Source organism: Melanotaenia boesemani, chromosome 3, assembly GCF_017639745.1.
Source record: "Melanotaenia boesemani isolate fMelBoe1 chromosome 3, fMelBoe1.pri, whole genome shotgun sequence".
In the NCBI taxonomy this organism is placed as follows: domain Eukaryota; kingdom Metazoa; phylum Chordata; class Actinopteri; order Atheriniformes; family Melanotaeniidae; genus Melanotaenia; species Melanotaenia boesemani.
Window position 1 is genome coordinate 29,654,872 of NC_055684.1, and position 20,662 is coordinate 29,675,533.

General features: G+C 37.7%; 1 protein-coding gene across 1 annotated transcript in view; it reads right to left on the reverse strand.

The window, feature by feature from the left end:
• Positions 1-374: 374 nt before the first annotated feature.
• The window catches only part of tex264a (testis expressed 264, ER-phagy receptor a), a 92,997-nt gene continuing 72,709 nt past the window's right edge, over positions 375-20,662 (reverse strand). Inside the window, exons 3-4 of the mRNA XM_041980119.1 lie at positions 9,209-9,380; positions 375-918 (exon numbers count right to left, since the gene is read on the reverse strand). Of these exons, the coding sequence (XP_041836053.1) occupies positions 566-918; positions 9,209-9,380 (525 nt within the window). The 3' untranslated portion in view covers positions 375-565. The remainder of the gene's footprint in view (positions 919-9,208; positions 9,381-20,662) is intronic.

A 20,662-nucleotide genomic window follows, 5' to 3' on the forward strand; every position in this document is an offset into this window, starting at 1 on the left:
CTTTACATCCTGGTGGAGCGGTTGGTGATGAGACTGAGTCATTTCTCTGCATAGGATTTTATAATTTCCCCTGTGTAAATAACACAATGTAGCAGGTCCACCTACTTTCTACAGCAGCAGCTCCAGCACATTTTCTTCATTTATCTTTACTATACATCAAGACACCAAATTCAGGTAATGTTCACAAACACATAACAGAAATGTCTTCAGGATTTGATCATGATAGGTGGGATACAATATGAACTGCTGTACAAAAACATTCTGTTTGATGGTCCAGAATTGTTGGTGTCATTGTAATTAAAACAAATCCTGGACATCATGAACAACTCCATGTTGCCAGGGGTTAAAGACGTCATTGGGAGTTATTTTTTAAAAAAAGAAGAGCGATTACTGTTAAACATAAGTTACATGTTTTAAATAAAGATTTAGAAGGTTGGAAAATATGTTGGTCATGGATTGAACAGCTTTAGATCCACCAACAAGATTACTTGACAGATAACCAACAGGAACGTTCTACCATGCCAGTGTTACATGTCTGCATCCCTTTACTCTTTAAGCATCCTGCCTACTCATCTCCATCTCCCAAGTGCTCCTTCTTCTCAGCCATCAGTTCAACTGCTTCTTTAGCTCCATTTTCACCCTCAGGGATGCCCTCCTCTCCATCTTCCTTCTCCTCTCCCTCCTCCTGCTCCTCCTGATCCATGTCAAGCTCTTCAAAGGATGAGCCGCTGCCCATAGATTCATTCGAGCCTCTGTCGCTGTGGTCAGTGTGCTTAATGTCTTCGTTTGCATCCATTACCTCCCTCAGGGGCAGAGAGGAGGCCAGGGAGGCGGCAGTAGATGCTGCCAGGGATGTCTCTCGGCTGTCCCATGGCACGCCACCGCTTACTGAGCTTACGTCACTGTGAGAATCTGCACCTGCAGCAATGCAAAAAATGAGACAGATGAAATAGATTGTGTGAGATTAAACTTGTCGAGTTGTTTAGATAGTAGCATCTGCACCAAAGTTGTTGAAAAACCCACCAACTGGCCAGATCATCTCCAGCAATGCCACTAACATGACTAGACGGCTTCTTCTTTCATGTACTGGGTAAAATACCAAGTTACATTAACATTATGCTGAGTGAAGCTCATGATGCAAGGCTGAAAAGATATTGAGTGTATGCATTTACATACTCTATCATCCTTTGATCAGAGATGAAACAGATAATGGTAGTGTCTACTTACTTGCTTAAAATTCACCCGACAGAGCTCAGAGAAAGCATATTATTATTCTTAGAGAGACAAAATATCTTCTATGTAATGTCCTAGATGAGTCATTAACATGTTAATGTTACTTTTGAATCTGATCACTCTGTATTTGATTCTGTGCAGATGACTGTAGCTATGCAGAAAAGAAATGCTCTTGCTGGTAGTGTCTGCAGCACACTGCATATTTGTAATCATGGAGAGCATCAATTTGTTTAATTGATGGAGATTTCTTCACCAGCATGATCAGTTTGCTAATGTTCTCCATCTATATCTGAATGTAAATGCATTGGCCTTTGATCTGTGATTCATTGTGAACCAATCACCATTCATCATTGCTCACTCCAGGTCTTTTTTGTGTGAGCGAAATGGAAAGTTATTGTAATATGCACAGCTGGACAATATAAAGAACTTAAGAGAGGTTTAAACAAACTGTGTCTGACAATTCATGTAAGTATTGGGTAATGAATAAAATGAAAAGCGCTTTGGGTGCCTTGAAAAAATCTATTATTATTATTTCTATTATCATTATTATTATTTCTATTATTATTATTATTATTATTATGTCTGTAGAGATATTGACAGGCTACGCTGAATGCGTGTAACCAATGAAAAATCTCTGGCATTTTAAAAATTACAAGTAAATGAGGTGTTGGGACTTGTAAATATAAAAGCACATCATACCTCCCACCCACACAACTAATATCACCTCCATCTCACCACAGCTGGTGTCCTTAAAGAGAAATCTGGATAAAAAACATGTGAACAAAACCCACAAAAAAGCAACAAGTAGAAAATACAGCCATATTTCCAAGCAACGTTTCAATTAGCTATTGACTTATGATTAGATTTCTAAAATATTTTGTTTTCCGTGTTGTTGTGCACAGCCTTAATGCTTTTTTACTGTACAGTTTAATATGCTCTTCCCACGCTTCTTTTCTATCTAAAAAGTGAAATTAATGCATTGAAATTAAACATGCTTCAAAGATTAAATTTGACTTGACTTTAGAATCCCACCAGACACAAAATCACCACTATGCTGATTACTGTCCTTCTGTTTTCACACTCCGAATTAATGTCATGTGCACAACTACATGGCTTTGCACTAAAACGCATCATCAGGGACCCAAATGCAATAAGCAAGGAGTCTTCCAAAACGCTCCCTGAGCTCAGCCATTCCTTTGCATTCATTGAATGTCAGCGTTCTAATTATCACACCCAGCAAAGCTGACCCTGTCCGCAGAGTGGAGCGTTATGCATGTGATTTTTATATAGGCTGTATAACCCTTTGAATCCTGTTTATGGGCCAGCTGATTACGTAGCAAGCCCAAACAAAACCAATGGGAAATGTCCTTAATGAAACACATATGGTGTGAATGTGAGTTGTCATGGTGTTATTAGTTTAAAATGAATATAGATGGCTTCATGTTGTGGATTACATCTCATTGCAAGTTGTAGGGAAAGATTGTAGAGTTACCCATTTAGCAATGAAAGGAATTTCACAATGTAAGGAATTTTACAATTAATAATGGGTTTATTTGGAGTAAATATGTGGAGAGCTCATACCCCTGCATGAAAAAGACTCAGCAAATTAGACATCTTTTACCTTTTCTACAGCTGAAAGAAATTGTTTCTGGGTTGAAGCCTGTGAACATCTTTTGGATAACATTTACTTAGATTAGTTGCTAAATTGGGCCCATTGGGATCATTAGCAGCAAATCAAGGTCTTGTTCTTCAAACTGTTTGAAACAGTGGAGAGGTTTTTTAAGGAGGTGATTAGACACAGACAGTGCTGAGACATGCTGAGAATTTGGAGAATCAGTCTGAGTGGATGTCAAGAAAAGCCTGACATGAAAAGCAGCACAAGTTATAAATTCAATGGATCTTTTATTTCTTTCCTTTTTTCTCTTTTTTTACAAATGGAGTTTTGAAGGGAGGCATCCAGAGATAGTTACCATAGGACACATGGGTGAAAAACACTTTTGTTGGCCTCATCTGTGTGCAATATACCAGAAATAATGCAATACATAAACTTAGTATAAAAATAAAGAAATGAATGTTTGGTAGATTATTTCTTTGTTATAACAATATTTCTTATTCTATTGGAAGACCTGTTTATGTCCCTTTTAAATGGTGCCACAATTGTAAGGAAAATACATTTGTGGGACGAACAGCAGAGTTGAGTATGTGGGTTGTGCCCATTAAAAAAAAACTTGCCAAATCTTCTCAACCAATGCCAACCAGCTTATTCTGTTATTGACTCTTTGTTTGGTGTTGTTAATTTGTTTGACTGATTAAAGTGAACTAAAGAAATACGACATATTGGCAAATAACACACAGGGGCCTCCTTAACTGCCACAGCCGCCTGACACCTGGTCCTCATGATGGTCACCAGCTTGGTCACACACTCCTGGGATGGCATCCCATTCTTCATCCAGCATTTGTGGGCAAATTAGCCAATGTGGTTGTGATCCATTCCCAAAGTCTGGAGGTAGTGTCTGATAAGCCCCACTCTGGCAAGCTATGTCATCTTGGAGGTTAAAGTTTAGTTTCAGACTGTGAAGATATTAAATTGCCACTGCTTGTAGCATATCTCTCTATACTGATGCCTCCAATGATGACAATCTTTATTTTTTCCTGTCAGAGAGATGCCTCCCCCAACCATCACACTGCCTCTACCATAGGCCCTAATGATGCAGCAATCATGCTGAACAGGAAGTGAAATCATAGCTCAACACATTCCCTTTAATGACATCATTGGTGTGTGTGTGTGAGCGTGTTGACTCGCTGGGGGCACTGCAGTAAGCAAGGATGCATCTTTTCTATTAGCACTTATAGCTAAGCTTTTGACATGATCAAATCAAGTTGCCAAAGCTACAGAGCAATGCTGAACTACTTTGCCCCATCATGGCAGCTCACAGCTATAGTTGTGCAATTGTTTTGATTTACAACCAGACAGTGAGTTTCAATGTGTCTTTAATTACAATATTTAAAGTTTTGTAAGGCTATTCTGTGGCTTAAGTGGGCTCCATAAGTCTCTGTTATTTTCTTCATGAAGCTAATGTTTACAACTGATATTAAAAAGTATGCTCTTGCAGCACATCAATGGCTGTTATGATCACTTCATTATCATAAAGGATTTTTCATTTTGTTTGCCTTCTCTGGTCTCAGGACAGGCACAGTGTTTCAGTCAGGATGGTCAATGATGTGGACACTGAATGAAGGAAGGCAGTCTCCCAGGTGGCAAAGCAAGACTTCCACAGCTGGCTTGTCAAGCAGAGCTTAACTCCACTGATTGATCTGTCTCCCATTAAGAAGGCTCAGCTGTGTCTGAGACTGAGAAAGACCACAAACACAAAAACACACATATACGTACACTTTGTATGTAATGAATTTAGGTTTAGAAGTTTCTGTCACAAATATTTTCTTCCTAACAACCATTAATTTAGAAAAACTGATTACAGCCATGACTTAGGACCACGGTACACATTTAGATCTGTTTGTGATCTTACATCTACCTTTATCTTGTTGTGTGTGTGTATATATATATCTATGTATAAATATATAGATATATATATAGATATATATGTATGTATAGGGCTGTCAAAATGACTAAAATTTTTAATCATATTAATTACAGCTTTCAAATTAATCACAAATTTCAAATGATTTCAAAATGATTAATTACCATTCTCAAGAAAGAGCCAATGCTACAAATATTTGAAGTTAACAGACCTTCTCTTGGTTAAACGTCAGAATGTCCAACGGTCAGTAAATGCAGCATGTTATATATGTTGTTTTTAATCATCTCTACCATGTTCTAGATTCAACAGGGGTATTCAACAAAAACTTTAAAGCTGTCCAGTTATAGAAAAACTTTTCCAGGATATCATAATGACACAGACACACACACACACACATATATTATACACTTCCATTCAAAAGTTTGGGGTCACTTTGCCATGGGATTCAATAGGGAAGTGACCCCAAACTTTTGAACGGTAGTGTATATATACACTTAAATACAGTGTGTATGTATAATGAAAACATTGCATAAATTGAACTTTAGTCAAAATAAGACATACATGACTCGTCTCAAAAAGACCAGAGGTAAGACCTCATGTTATGACAGTGAAACTGATTTGTGCCTCACAGATAACAAGGTTTTTTGAGGGGCTGCATGACGGCAACACACTCTCTTCTGTACTCTTTATTTTACACATCTCCCATTCATTCGTAGGCATTGCCATCGTTGCTCTGTCAAGTGAAGTTGAACATGCATGTGGGTAGGGGTATGCTGGTGTTACACCAAAATTTGTGACCATGGGTGTGTGTGTGTGTGTGTGGGGGGGGGGGGGGGGGGGGGGGTACATTCCTCTGCATGTACGTCTTAAAAGACAAGTGAAGTCTTGAAAACTTGTATTTAAGTCTGAGGTCATTTTAATGCATGTACACATTCTGATGACTATCTGAAATTGTGACCTATCATATCATATCCCTCTTATAGTCTGGACCCTTCTAACATAATATCTGATATTGTGGAAAGCTGTGAGAGAATCAGGTGGGGCTTCATAACAGGAGCAAGACATGCCCAAATAAGCAACTACTCTCAGAAAAAACAAGCTCAAAAACCTGCAACAGACAATATTTGCAAAAGACTTAACAGAAAAACAAGCCCCAAGTTGCTGAAAAAGGCAGATTTAGCAACACTGCTGCCTTTCTCCAGTGCAGTCATCTTTATTTGTTTGATCCAGCTGGCAGTTTACAGCCATGCCAGGAGCCTCACACACTGATTGGCTGAGTGCATCACATGGGTTGGCTTACTTCCCTTGCAATTGGTCCACGTGTTTCCTGACCACTACTGTGAGGACTGCAAAAAGTTGCACAAGTTAAAGTATAAGCACCCAGTCAGATTTTATATTTTAACTCTGGGTCCATATGGGACAGGTTCTGGCTCAGGACCGTGGTCCGCTTGTTAGTGACCTCTGTTCTAGATCATAATTCAGAATTCATCATCATCTCATCGTTATCTCACCAACCGTCTCCATGGTGACAATTTCTGTCATAAAACCAGCAGATATAACAAGTGAAGTTAAACAGTCAACATTGATGAAGAAACTCTGATAAAACTGATGATCTGGATAAAAACAGGTTTTTCCTTTTATTATTAAAGTGTAAGTGTTAAAAAAAATCCTACAGCAGCATCAGCCAAAGTAAACACCTGTTGATAAAATATATAATTGACTGTTTGTTTTACAAGTTTTTCTTCACTTTTTTAACACTTTTTTCCTGGTCAGTGCACCTGCCTACCCCACATCAAAGCTTTTCTAGACCCGCCCCTGTATAGCTGAAATATAAATCCTTTCTACAGCTAGATCCTTTCGTCAACTACTGTGTTAGAGAACAATGCCAAAAACAATACTTTGGGGTAAATATGTGACAGTGTGAACCACTGCTAGATTCCTCCCTATCAGCTGAACAATAAATAAACCCAACGAGACAAAAGCTGATCAGCTGATCATCGACAGCGGAGATGACCAGAGAGCTACTAGAGCAAACACGTTGGTGCAAAATGCAGCTGAGCTGTCGCAAGTTTAAAAAAGAAATGCAGGAAAAATGCAGGTGTAGAACCCTCTCACCTGGAAAAGAGTGTGTTAAAACACCCCTATTCTCCACAGGGGTGACGTCCATGGGTTGCTACATTAACGCTGTGTTTATTCTCAAATCCATCCATAGAGCCAGCCAGCTCATCTTTCCCATCTGGCCTCTCCACCTCCCGCCGTCATATCAGAGGAATGACGGATGTTTGGGCTTGTCATGCCGCGCATACGTTAATTGTGTTAAAAATTTCGACGCAGTTTATTACATAAATTAATTATAATGCATATTTTTAAAAAATCTAGTCCTGAATCACCTCACAGATACTGGCAGGAAAAGAATACATGGAATGCCATAACCAAGTAGCTGGCACAGTGTACAGAAACATCTGTGCAAAATATGGACTGGAGACCCCTAGGTCACAAAGTGAAACACCTCCCAAAGTGATGAAGAATGAAAGCACCAAGATCATGTGACTTCCAGATACAGACCAACAAAATGGTGGTGGTGTGTGTATTATATATATATATATATATATATATATATATGCAAAGTGTGTCTCTAACACTTTAATAACTTTACAAACAGAATGAACTTAATGACTTTTTTCCTTCAGTGTGATCCATGACATGACATTTTGACTTGTAGCATAAAATTCTAAACACTGTAAAATAAATTGTTTAGCACTTAAACATTGGTTCTCATTGCCTCAAGTTTGGACACACTGTGGCTGCATGCGCTTGTGTTTGAGTACATGTGGCAGCTCAACATCTGATATAGCCTGGAGCCCTCCATAGATTCATTTTTTAAAATCATTTTTCTCTTTTGTCGCCTTGTGTCTGTGTTTTTATGTGTGAGATTCATACAGCCTCCGGATTTTAACACATATTTTTTTAAGCTCAAACTGAAACATTTCCAGCTTGCATGGACGCATCTTTATGTCAGCTCTTACAGCCCTGAGTAGACTCATGTCGGGTCTAGTCTTTACACTGACATTGTATTAAATAGTGTCCATCCATACACAGTAAAGCTGCATTCTCTTTTAACATTTCAGTTTACTCAAATAAGCAAATCCCACATATTGATTAGTGAACTTAAAGGGAAAATTTACCCCCAAATATACCTCCTAAGGCTTGTAGAATTATTCAGCCATCTAGATCTTTTTATGTGTGTTGCAAAGCTACAGATATATAAGATAAAAAATATTTTTGCCTTCTCCCAAACATAATGGAACTTGGCTTGTGCTGCTTGACATGACAAAAGAATCTTTGAAAGACTCAACAGCAAAGTCTGCCCAGATATGACCCAGTTGCTCAAGAAATTCCATGAACTTTTTTTGACAAACACTTGGGTGTAAGAGGGGTCTGTGCATGATAATGCAAAGTTATTTTCTCCTTATGTGATTTTAAACATGCAACACCAGCCAAAGGTTAACTGGATTACAGTATTTAGTATGATTTTTATATTATTAACTTTCTCATTTGTTAAACCTTGTGTAAATCTGGTGAAACAGACAAAACTAACTTAGAGTTGTGGATAACCTTGACTCACAATACGCAATGTCTTGAGAATAGGCTTCATCTGTCTTGTTTAATAGCACTATGACAGTGACCCCATCTAAACATGTGCCAACTATAACCATTTACAGATCATGTAAAACATTTCTCTTAAGACATGATTTAGGTTTATATCAGACAGAACCAGCCCACCTCCACCTACTCTGTGCCAACAACACAACATAATTTCCTTTTCTCTTGTGATTGTTGCACTGACAAAGTCAATACTGCCATGACACCAACCAATGAGTCCATAAAGAGTAATGACAGCAGACAAGACGTCGCGCTTGAAGACACATACTTGTAATGACAGAACAATTACAGACACTCATATATATCATGTTCTCAGTGGTCAAGGGGCAGGAGTAAAGTCAGGTGAAATAAAAGTTGTCACATTTTTCCTCTTTCTTTGCTCTTGCCTGACTCCAGTTAAAACGAGGGAAAGATGACAGAACTATAATGTTGCATGTTTGTGTCAAAATGCTTTATTCAACAGCAATTACATGAAAAAAGAAAAGTCATAGGATGCAACTTCTAAAGAATAAAGTTTCTGACTCATTAGTGGTGGACTTGTTTGGGTGTGGTAAAAAATACTCCGACGTACACTTGTACATCCCTGCAGCCAGGTGAGAGATTAAACCACTGGAGGTCAGCAAAATCAACATTTTCAGGTGTTTATTTCCATTTTTTCACTTTTAAAACTTCTTTCAGCTACAATGAAAGGTTTTATTATTTGCTTAGAACAGGCTTTAGATGAGTGTTGACAGTTATTACCAGATTAAATGTAAAAATGAGTAAAGGTTTACCTGTAATGTCAGTTCCTCTGTCCTCGTCGGAGTCATCGTCTTTCACATCTGTTTTAAGTTCCTCTTTCATTTCAGGTACAAAGAAGTCTGTTTGGCGAGACAGAGGAACCATATAGTTGATGATACCTGAGCTGCAGATCTCAATCATTGGGAAGGCACAAAGCTTCCTCTCCTGCAAAAAAATGAAAGAAAACAATTGTTAGAAGTAGTGTCACAATATCATCTCAAAGATCCACTGAATTTATTCTGTAGTCATTCATATGAAGTCATAAATTCAAATTCAAGGACATCTTGTTTGTTTCTGGGGAATCCCACTGACAGATGAAGTAGTGGATGAAGTAACTGCACCCACTTCAGGTTATCCAGTACAGTAAGCCTGTAGTATGCCTTAACATACCGATGAAACTAATTTCTAAATCCAATTTTTTTTTTCATTTCTGCAGAAGCTTGGCACCACCTTAAAATACTAAAAGGTTAAAAAAAATCATTAAACTGAAATTCCCTCAGTTAATACTTAAATCAAGTGTAAAACATGATCACCACAAAGCAGGAACAGGAATAAACAGTGTTGGAGGAGTTTGGATTAATACATAAAATGTCATTTACACTGCTGACATAACACTATGTATTAATGGTATTTTTAATATTTTTAATGTGAATATACTAATAGGCCCTCCAATCTGAGTCTACAGAAGTTGCATTACCATCCACACTTACGTGTCTACATATGCACTCTCCAGTGTGTGAGTTAAAGGTGAAGAGTTTATAATTATGCCATATTTTCTCTAACGAGGACATTAGGTTTGCATAATTTTGCTTTATGATATTATATAGTACACATGCGATTGCAGAGGAGTGAGATATTTGATAAACTATCACTGGACAGCTGCAGGAGGGAGGGGTGAGTTTTAGAGGCCGGTCTCAGCAATGATCAGTAAAAGTTACAGGTGAACATTTTAGTGTCAGTTGCAATGTTGAAACATATGATCAATATAGTCTGATAACAGATTAATCATCAATCATCAAATCCATCAAATTATAACGAGTTAAGTTTGCTGGTTTCTGTGGAACCTGTGAGAATAAAAGAAGGGGTCCAGATCAGCTTTCTTTATTTACTGCAGTGTAATTACAATCACTTTTATTTTAGCTATACACCCATATGCTAGCTGGTGTCCAAACTATAATAAGTTATATCCCCAATCACTGTTAAACTTAACAATGTTCTCTGTTATTCAAACCTCTTAAACCATAACAAATTTCAAATACAACTAATCTGTGTGCTGATTTGGAGTCACTGCTCCCTCGGCATGCTACAAGATATCCCCCTTTCATTCATACCGCTTTTCATTAACCTGACTGTGTGTGTTTGTGTCATGTGTGAATAACTCCTCGGTGCTTCACCATAACATTTTATAACAGCAATCTAAGTCGGAGCTAGCAACATGTACATAACACTTTCAACATGGTTTAAGCGTGAACTGCTGAAGTCTTATTAAGAGACATCCATCCACAGCAAAGGTGTGTTAATCTTGCATATGATCAGCTGTGGAGAGGAATCTGGCAGATTGTGATATTGTATAAATAGAAGCCCTGATCAAACTTTCCTCCTCTGTGGTTTTACCAGTTAGATTCAGTACTGAGTTGTTTTATCACATCTGAGCCAAATAAACAAAAGAGAAGTGGTTTAACTGTCACTTTGTTTAATACAACTTGGCAAGTTTATTAGCGTATTGTGGATTATTATAGTAAAAAAACATGTAAAGAGATTTTTATTTTGTATTAATGCTTCTGGCTTCTCACTATGCTCAGGTAAATAAATGTAACATTTTTCCTCTAGCCGATAAAGCTGTGCTGTTACTGTAGTGCAATCAACCCCTAACAGGTATAACCCTGACAGTTTAACAAGCGTTTTATGTGTAGAAAAGTCATATTTCATCCTCTTTTATCCAGCAAAAACATGTTTAACACAACCATAGTGAACTTGTCACATTAGTAGGGATTGTTATGGTGATACAATATGTTTGAGATTGTATTAATAAAGTCATTAACATGCACAATGCGTGGCTAAACAAAATATTACAAATCTTATCTTAAGGGCTCATATGTTTACCTTGAAAGAACTTATGAGAGTAAGTGAGGTTCCTCTATTAGCACTGAAATATAGCTGCTGTACAGACACCTTCCACTTCGCTCTAATCACACCTTCCTATCGCTCTGATCTTCCTCAACTTGGTATGCATTTCAAGGGATTTTTTCTTGTCGTTATCTCCTGCACTTTTTCTTCTCTCAGGTTTAAACTTAAGCCAAACCACAGTCACATTGATACGTCTGCAGCAAAGAGCGAGACTACAATGTGAAAATGACAATGGCAGATTATAAATTGAGGGATTTTCTCTAATAACATTAAAACAAAGAGACTTAAATTCTTTAAATACCAATGTTTTGTTGTCTTTTAATTTAAGCTCATTTGCAGACTTTCCTTGCTAAGTAACAAAAACAGTAATTCAAGGCTTATTTTGTCAGGAAAAAAAAAACAAAAAAAAAACATAGTGGACAGTCTACCAGCAGTCACATGGCTCAAGTTCCTATTGATCAGGGTGACGTGAGCTGATTGATTCATTTTAATCTAACCCTTGCAAAATAATATTGCAGTATCTGGTATGAATCACCTCACAGCCTCCAGCCCTGGGCCTGCTTATGTAAATCAGCTCCCATCTCCTTGAACCTGCTCAGATAATGAGCAGGGAACTCAAGACAAAGTCAGTGTGATATATTCTAAGAGAAAACAAATATAACGCAGATACATCTAACTCAAATAAAACAGCATGCAAGAGAGATGTGTATGTGTGTATTACTGACAGTAACATTTGCCTTGTTGAAATAGTGGCCTGTACATAAATGTCTCATTCTCTAAGTGTAAGCTCATGTGGAAAGACAGACTATTTGACAACATCTACAGATCAATCTCAGACTGGATAGTCTGGTAGAAAGGTGAGATTAAAAATTAAAAAAGTCCAGATCAACACACAATCTATGACATAGGAAATGACTTTCTTTTATATCTTATTTTAATTAGTAATAAAATTTCTCATACTTTTGTGACATATCTCAAGTTACAATATATGTTGTATTATTGTGACTGTCTCATGAATATAGAATTTGCCATTAAGACAAGGACTTGACAAAGAACATTTTCCTACCTACAAACAAAAAACACAAACCTTGGCATAAATCAAGGTGGTTATTTTAATCTTTTATAGAAAGTCTGATTTTGTCTCATAACTTGATAAAATGTGCACATGGTCTAAATAAAGGCATGATCCTGCCAGCTATCAGACTGTCTTGTGTCACGTTTGAAGTATGAAGAGGACTTTTTAAATTTTTAATCTCACCTTTCTACCAGACTATCCAGTCTGAGATTTTATTAAATTGTGCCCTAAACGTGTACATATTTCACAAAGTTTAATTGGGGGTTGTGACATTAATTTCAATTCCACTTTCTTTTTATATCCAGAATGCTGCCTTTTAATGCATTTGACATCACTCAGCCAGCACATGGGAAAACTGGGTCCTTTCCCATCATTCCCTCTACTGTTAACACAAAGAACTACTCCAAATTAGATGATATTTTATTTATGTTGGGCTACAGCTTCATTTGTTTTCATTAAAAACCCAATAACTATATGTATACATTAACTAAATTGCTGCACACTTCCTTAAGTGATATTAAAACATTTGTCTTATATTAAAACGACCTTTGGAAAAAAAAAAAGAAAAAGAAGGAAAAAAAAAATACAAAGAAAAAATACACAAAACTCAGATACACATACAGACATAGACTAAGATGGGCAAATTTATTTAATTTCTCTTTCTTCATTTAACTCTTTATGAGATTTCAATGGTTTGAGTAGCATGCATACACTACATAGATGCTGCCACTGTATATTCTTTAGGTTATGAATAGAATCGCATTTCTATAAATAATTAGTTATAGAAATATGGCTTTGTGCTTTTTGTTTGCATTGCATTAACAAAATGATGTAATTTGTCAACTATAATGTAACAATAGAGGAAAGCCTGTTTTCCAAAAAGGGGAAGATTTAACAATGCAAATGGTGACTGTAAATAAATGGTTAGAAGGCAGATAGCTTAACAAAAGCACAGCAAATGTTTGTCACACACACACAAGACTTAAAGTTTTTCATTGGGCATAAATTAACCTTTTTCATATAACATGCATGCTCACACACTCTGAAATATATTAGATATTTTCTCGTGCATTTAACGATTTCTTCTGTCTGACAGCTAACAAAATGAAGCACTATGAATATTTACTATTAAAATTGATAACAGAACAAGTCTAATCTCTGGAAGGTCTGTCTCAATCAAACATACCTCCTCTCACTGGGGAAATGAATAAAGAAATAGCTTACAGATTAACTGTCTCATAATGATCACAACTCGCTCCTAGCTTGGATGTTTTAATTATTAGACAAGAAGATGCTCCATTTCCTCCTAGTGCCCTTTTCGGGTCTCCGTCTACATCTGTGCCGTGTGACTGCAATCCATCTTTTCTGTTTAGCTCATCATGGAGTCAACTTGCATCAGCTAAACCTGTGTGTGTCTCGGAGCTGTTGGGATTTAAATGTGCTCTGCTGCAGGACAGAGAGGCAGATGAGACTGGATGGTCTAAAAACAGGTCAGTCACTCCTTGCTGACTGCCTCAGGGCAGGCTCAATTATTATGATCATCACAGTCCCGTCTCTCAAGACCGATACATCATCCAGGACAAAGAATCAGCAAATAAAAAAGGTGGCATCAGCATTCTAACAATAAGATGTTAGTGCGCTACACAGGTACTCAGAGCCAGATTTGTGCTTGGTGAACTGAATGGCCAGGTTGCCTAGCCATCAATGTGGTTGTTTTGACTTCAGCATGGCCGAAAACAGCCTTGTTATACCTACTTCACCCTGTGCAAGGTTACAGGGGGCTGGAGCCTACCCCAGCTGGCATCAGACAAGAGGCAAGGTGCACCCTGGAACGGTCACCGATTCATCACAGGACCAACAACACAGAGACAAACAATTGTGCATGCTCACACTCACACCGACGCTCATTTTATAAACAGCAGTTGCACTGACATGTATGTTTTAGGCCCTCTAAAGAAGAAAACCCAAACAGGAACAGAGAAAAGAAGCAAACTTTATATAGAAATGCTATTGCTGAGATTTAAACTGCTGTTGTGAAGTAAATGTTAACCATCACCACTGTATTGTAGTTAGAGTCAGGGTTCAAGACACTGATGGAAAACTAGTATTCCTGGAAACCTGAAGGACTGATTTAGTGAAGAGCTAAACTTGATGGCAGCACAGTGGATGTTAAAGGGCTACAAAAGCAAAGAATTATGGATGCCTGAATGATGGTTTATTAATTCCTTAAAATAAAATTATGTTGCTGCAATAGAAATTTAGGGTAAAAAAAAAAGTATATCATAACAATATTAGGTAAATAATGAATAAAAATTAGCATTAGAAAGTCAGATTAGTTAGTAGTAATTGAGACTGAGATTTAGTTGAGATTACAGTGAATATGGGGATGCTGTGATTACAGCTTGGCAACAGCTAAGCTGATGATGTCTAATGCAGTGTCGGTAGATAACATGGATGAACTCTCTCAGTAGACAACATAGAAAGAAACTTAGAGCCAACAGTTCAATATCTGTGGTGCAAAAATGCTTTGCAGCACTAACATGTCCAGGATTGCACCATGTGCCATTAACAAGCATTGCAATCCCACTTCTTTTTGTCTTGTTGCTCTGTCTGGAGTGTCAGCATCTCTACATGAATTGAAGAGCCATGTAGAGAGGTGTTGGAGTCTGGAATATGTATCTGCAGCCTCGTGTCAGTGAACAAATAACACTGTTTTCCCAAAATTCCCACTGTGTCCTCATATGTGATTCAACTTATCTTCCACTGAACTTACATTTCCAGCAATGATCAAGAGAATAAATAGTGTAAACATCCTCCTTTCCTTCTGTGTAAAGGGGTAGTGCACCCACAAATGTGTTTTTTGAGCTGTAAACAACACTGAATTACTTAATGGTGATGAAAATCACATATAGTGTTGATTTAAATGAGTTTATTTTAAAAACAGGATTTTGTGGGTAAAAAATGGCTCATAACACCCTCTACAGGGTAAAAACATGTTATGTTCTTCGTGACATAGAGATTTTATCTATGTCATGAGAAAATTTTAAAAACCCCACAGCCCCTCCCTCCAAATGCAAACAGATGGGTCCTCCCCTTGCAGGCATAGAAAACCACACCCACCAATGCATATGAAGGGATGTGAACTTTTCTGGTGTAGATTTGCTAGTTTCAGACTTCTAGTCTTTCACACAGTTTCTGATTAAATATTCCTGCAATGGGACAGATTTGTGCTTTTGAGGGGTGTAAAAGTAACACCGGACTTTATTCTTTACCTGCTGATCCTCATCTAATGAGAGACAGCAACTAAAACAGTAGCAGTGGCAACTTACAGCAGCACTTCCTGCAGCTGCCACAACCTGCTGCAAGTTTCCACAGCTTTCCAGAGCTGCTGGAGCCGCTGACAGGCCAGGGCAAGAGCGCTAACGGCTCAGACTGATGCAGTTCAGGACCACCTTGTTCATGTGTAGCTGAGGAGGTTCAGGAGGGTAAAAATCTTCCACCTCAAAGACCGCTCTGTGTAGGTGTTTTGTAAATCTCGCTTTGCATCTTGCTAATAAGCTGAGCTGGCATCTGTCAATCATTTCTGTCTGTGTACCCCCCCCCCCCCAAAAAAAAGCTATTGCAGTTTCAGCCATTTTTCAAATATGGCAGTGGGTGGATTTACACAAAAATAGGGTGTGTAATTACACTTTAACTTCTGCCCTATTTTCTCCTCAACTCATCTGGATCTAGGTCTTACTTCTTACACACTAACTTGGCTGTAAGGAAACTCAGCTGCACTTGTTGGCACAGTTATTCATCACAATCGACCTACAGCCACTGGCAGGTACATCATGCCAACAGTGCATCACAACAGAGTTTATCAGATTTTTACCAGATGTGTGAAATGGACACAGCAGAGGTGGCTATCAGTGGTAATCCTTAGCATCTCCATCAGTTTGATTGCACAAAATCACTGGACGTTCACCAACTGAGCTAACAGGCTATAGCTGGGAAGTAACCGAAATATGTAGTTATTATATTTTTTATTTGTTTTCTCTTTATTTAAAAGAAAAACCTATGAGTCAGGAATTGATATGAATTGGAACTAAATAGACAAATGGTACAAAACCAGATGTGAGACTGTCCTTAACAAGATTTGTAGGCCATATACCGAAACATTAGGGCTGCTGAAGTACCCTTGACCAACACCAAATCTCTCAAACCACCAGGATACAATTTTATGGCTGATCTCTTACAACCATTGAAATACACAATCTTAAATTCTCCAAGTACAACAGTAACACTGTCACTTTTTTTCCTTTGTAAACATTACTGATGAAGAAACCTCCCTGGACACATATATGCAGGTACTCATCATAAAATTTGAATATCATGAAAAAGTTGATTTAATTGGGCTCTTTTTGCCTGAATTACTGCAGCAATGCGGCGTGGCATGGAGTCCATCAGTCTGTGGCACTGCTCAGGTGTTATGAGAGCCCAGGTTGCTCTGATAGTGGCCTTCAGCTCTTCTGCATGGCTGGGTCTGGCGTATCGCATCTTCCTCTTCACAATACCCTATAGATTTTCTATGGGGTTAAGGTCAGGCGAGTCTGCTGGCCAATTAAGAACAGGGATACCATGGTCCTTAAAAAAGGTACTGGAAGTTTTGGCACTGTGTGCAAGTGCCAAGTCCAGTTGGAAAATGAAATCTGCATCTCCGTAAGGCTGGTCAGTGGCAGTGCTCTAAAACTTTCTGGTAGATGGCTACATTGACCGTGAACCTAAGAAAACACAGTGGACCAACTCCAGCAGATGACATGGCACCCCAAACCATCACTGACTCTGGGACCTTGATTTCCAAAGGACATGCAAAATTTATTTTCATCAGAGAACATAACTTTGGACCACTCAGCAGCAGTCTAGTCCTTTCTGTCTTTAGCCCAGGCGAGACGCTTCTGATGCTGTCTCTTGTTCAAGAGTGGCTTGACACAAGGAAAGTGACAGCTGAAACCCATGTCTTGCATACGTCCTGAAGCACTGACTCCAGCTGCAGTCCACTCTTTGTGAATCTCCCCCACATTTTTGAATGAGTTTCGTTTCACAATCCTCTCCAGGGTGCGGTTATCACTATTGGTTGTACACTTTTTTCTACCACATCTTTTCCTTCCCTTCACCTCTCTATTAACGTACTTGGACACAGAGCTCTGTAAACAGCCAGCCTCTTTAGAAATGATCTTTTGTGTCTTGCCCTCATTGTGCAAGGTGTCAATGGTCTTCTTTTGGACAACTGTCAGGTCAGCAGTCTACCCCATGATTTTGTAGCCAACAGAACTAGACTGAGAGACCATTTAAAGGCCTTTGCAGGTGTTTTAAGTTAATTAGCTGATTAGAGTGTGGCACCAGGTGTCTTCAATATTGAACTTTTCCACAATATTCTAATTTTCTGGGATATTGAATTTGGGGTTTTCATTAGTTGTCAGTTATAATAGCAAAATTTAAAGAAATAAACATATGAAATATGTCAGTCTGTGAGGAATGAATGTCTACATTATACAAGTTTCATTTTTTGAATGGAATTACTACTACTACTACTACTACTAATAAATCAACTTTTACATGATATTCTAATTTTATGACGAGCACTTGTAGTATAATCTGATTTGAGTAAAACAAGAAATAAAGAAAAAATAAAAAAATAAGCTTCACATGTATAGCGCCAAATCAAAAGAGTCATCTCAAAGTACTTTTTAAAATAGAGGCCAATCCAATTATAATGCAACTCAATCTAGTTCATAATCCAATTACAATCCAATTAAATCAAACTGAAAAATCCACATTAATTCAATTGGTAACTGTTTTCATATAAAAGTCTAGGTAAAGAAACCGATGGATTGTGACGAATCATGAGTTTCAAAACCTTTATGAGTTTTCAAATGTGACAGCTGAAAAGAAATCCAATTAGCTTCTCATGGTATTCAATCAAGTTAAACACGATTATACCCTACTTAAAAAATATTAGAAAGAATTGTTTTACAAAATAATTAGGATCATTGCTATATGTTTGATTACTAGAATAACTCGGTACCATTTTAGGTAAGAGATTAGTGCAGCTTAAAGAAACTGTCAATTTCTGAATGTGTCAAACTGTGATGTAAATACATGTGACTAATGCATTCTAAAGAACTGAGACAAATTTATGGATTAAAGGGTACAGGATGAGTGTGTCTTTGGGAGAAATGTGCATGTTTGTGTTTGAGTAAGCGTGGGACATATTGGGGGATGCAGATATAGGGAAGGGTCTCATGAGACTTTGTCATGTCTTTGACCTCACTGTCAGCTGCTATGTAAATATACCACACATCTCCTCCACTAAATACCAAGGAGAGAAAAGCAAACATAGATAACACCCCTTGAGCTTGACTTATTGCATCACTAAACCAAAGCTAAACTATAATAAATATGGCCACAAAGTAACTGGGCCATAAGTGAAGCTTAGTAGGGATAGAGAGTATTTTAGCCTTTCATATACAAATTTTGTTGTGTCTGTTCAGGACTGGTAAGTAATGCTATTACAAAAAAAATCATCCACTTTCAGATGTGTTTTGAAAGCTATGACATCAAGAGGCCATTTTTCAAAGATCTAAGCATTAGGCTGGTTTTCCTTTTCATGTCTGATCTCTCATCTCTGTTTGTGTGCAGATGAGCGGCTGCTCTGGCAGCTGGCCAAACAAGAATAAAGTAATAAAACAAATAAATGAATACAAACATATATACATGAAGAAGACAAGAGACAGTGAGAATCTCACAAAATTGAGAAACAAACTGCAGCAAATGTGAGGTCTGACTTGAAGCCATACAGAGGCGACCAATTTACCCCACTCTGGTTGGTGTGTTTTCAGAGGTGCACTGTATTATTTGTCAGGCTGCATAGATTAAATGGCGTATGTACAGCTGACACAATACACAACTGGATACCTACATCCCAGATCTCTCATCTCTGAGGAGCAGCAGTGTAAAGTACACACACACACACACATATATATATACACATATATATATATATATATATATATATATATATACACACACAAAAAATAATAATCTGGATGTTGAAGCTCATAAAAAAGTATTAGGAATTAGGAATTCTAAGAAATTATCTCATCAAAATATATATAACACATCGGAAAAAAGTGCAGAGCTGAAGAGGTCAGTTATCAGATTTTATATAAACTCCTGGGATTCAGTAAACATCAGTACAAGATTGAGTTTAGATTTTAATTCATTGACACTGTAACGCAGTAGGATACCCAGCTTCTAATCCAGATAATCTGTCACAAGTGTGGCTTTGAATCACTGCATTGCACTCTATGCCTGGGCACACCAAATGAGAGATACTTTTCAGGAAAATGGAAAGGTATGGAATTAGGGGTGTGGTATTAAACTGGCTGAAAAACTCAACTGAAAACCAGGAAGGTAATCATATATTATCATTGCTAAACGAAAGATGTGGGGCACCACAAGGGTCAATGTTAGGCCCAAAAATGTTTTTATTGTATTTAAATAATATACATACTGTGTCTAACATGTTGACTTGCATTGTCTTTGCTGATACTAGTAGCTTTGGTACTGAGGAGAATCTTCAGCAGCTTTTGGAGTTAATCATCAGTATGAAAGGTGAAGAAAGATGAAAATGCCTGCTGCACATAAAAAATTTTCTTCTATGGGTCCAAAGCTCTGGCCTGTAAAACCTGATGTATGCCAGCTTTATGTTACACAATCAAAAAGTAATAAGTGAAAAAATATTAGTATTTTGGCAATATACTCAAAAGGGTATGAATCTTGTTCTCTGATTGCATTTGCAATGAAAAAAAGAAGTCTAAAGTGAAGTAAGAGGCAGATGCCAGCTTATAGATTAGTCAAAATCACATTGTAATTCCTCTGTTGCTTTTTGTTTATTTATTTATTTTTTTTAATGTTGGGTTCTGGTGCTAGGTAATACACTCAACAAATCATGGAGTTACATTGTCTGGGGTAATAACCAACAATTTACATCAGAGAGAGTTCTCCTCTAAGTGTGTGAATTGAATGGATTGTTAACAGGCTTGCAAAAGACCTTGACGACGAAGTTCATTAATCTGAATCAGGTGTGTTGGGGTAGGAATAGGTCTAAGACATGCAGGGCAGTGGGTCACAAGGACCTGGATTGAATAACACTGGTCTAAAGTGACCTTTAGTATATGTGTAGCCACTAGGAAAGCTAAAA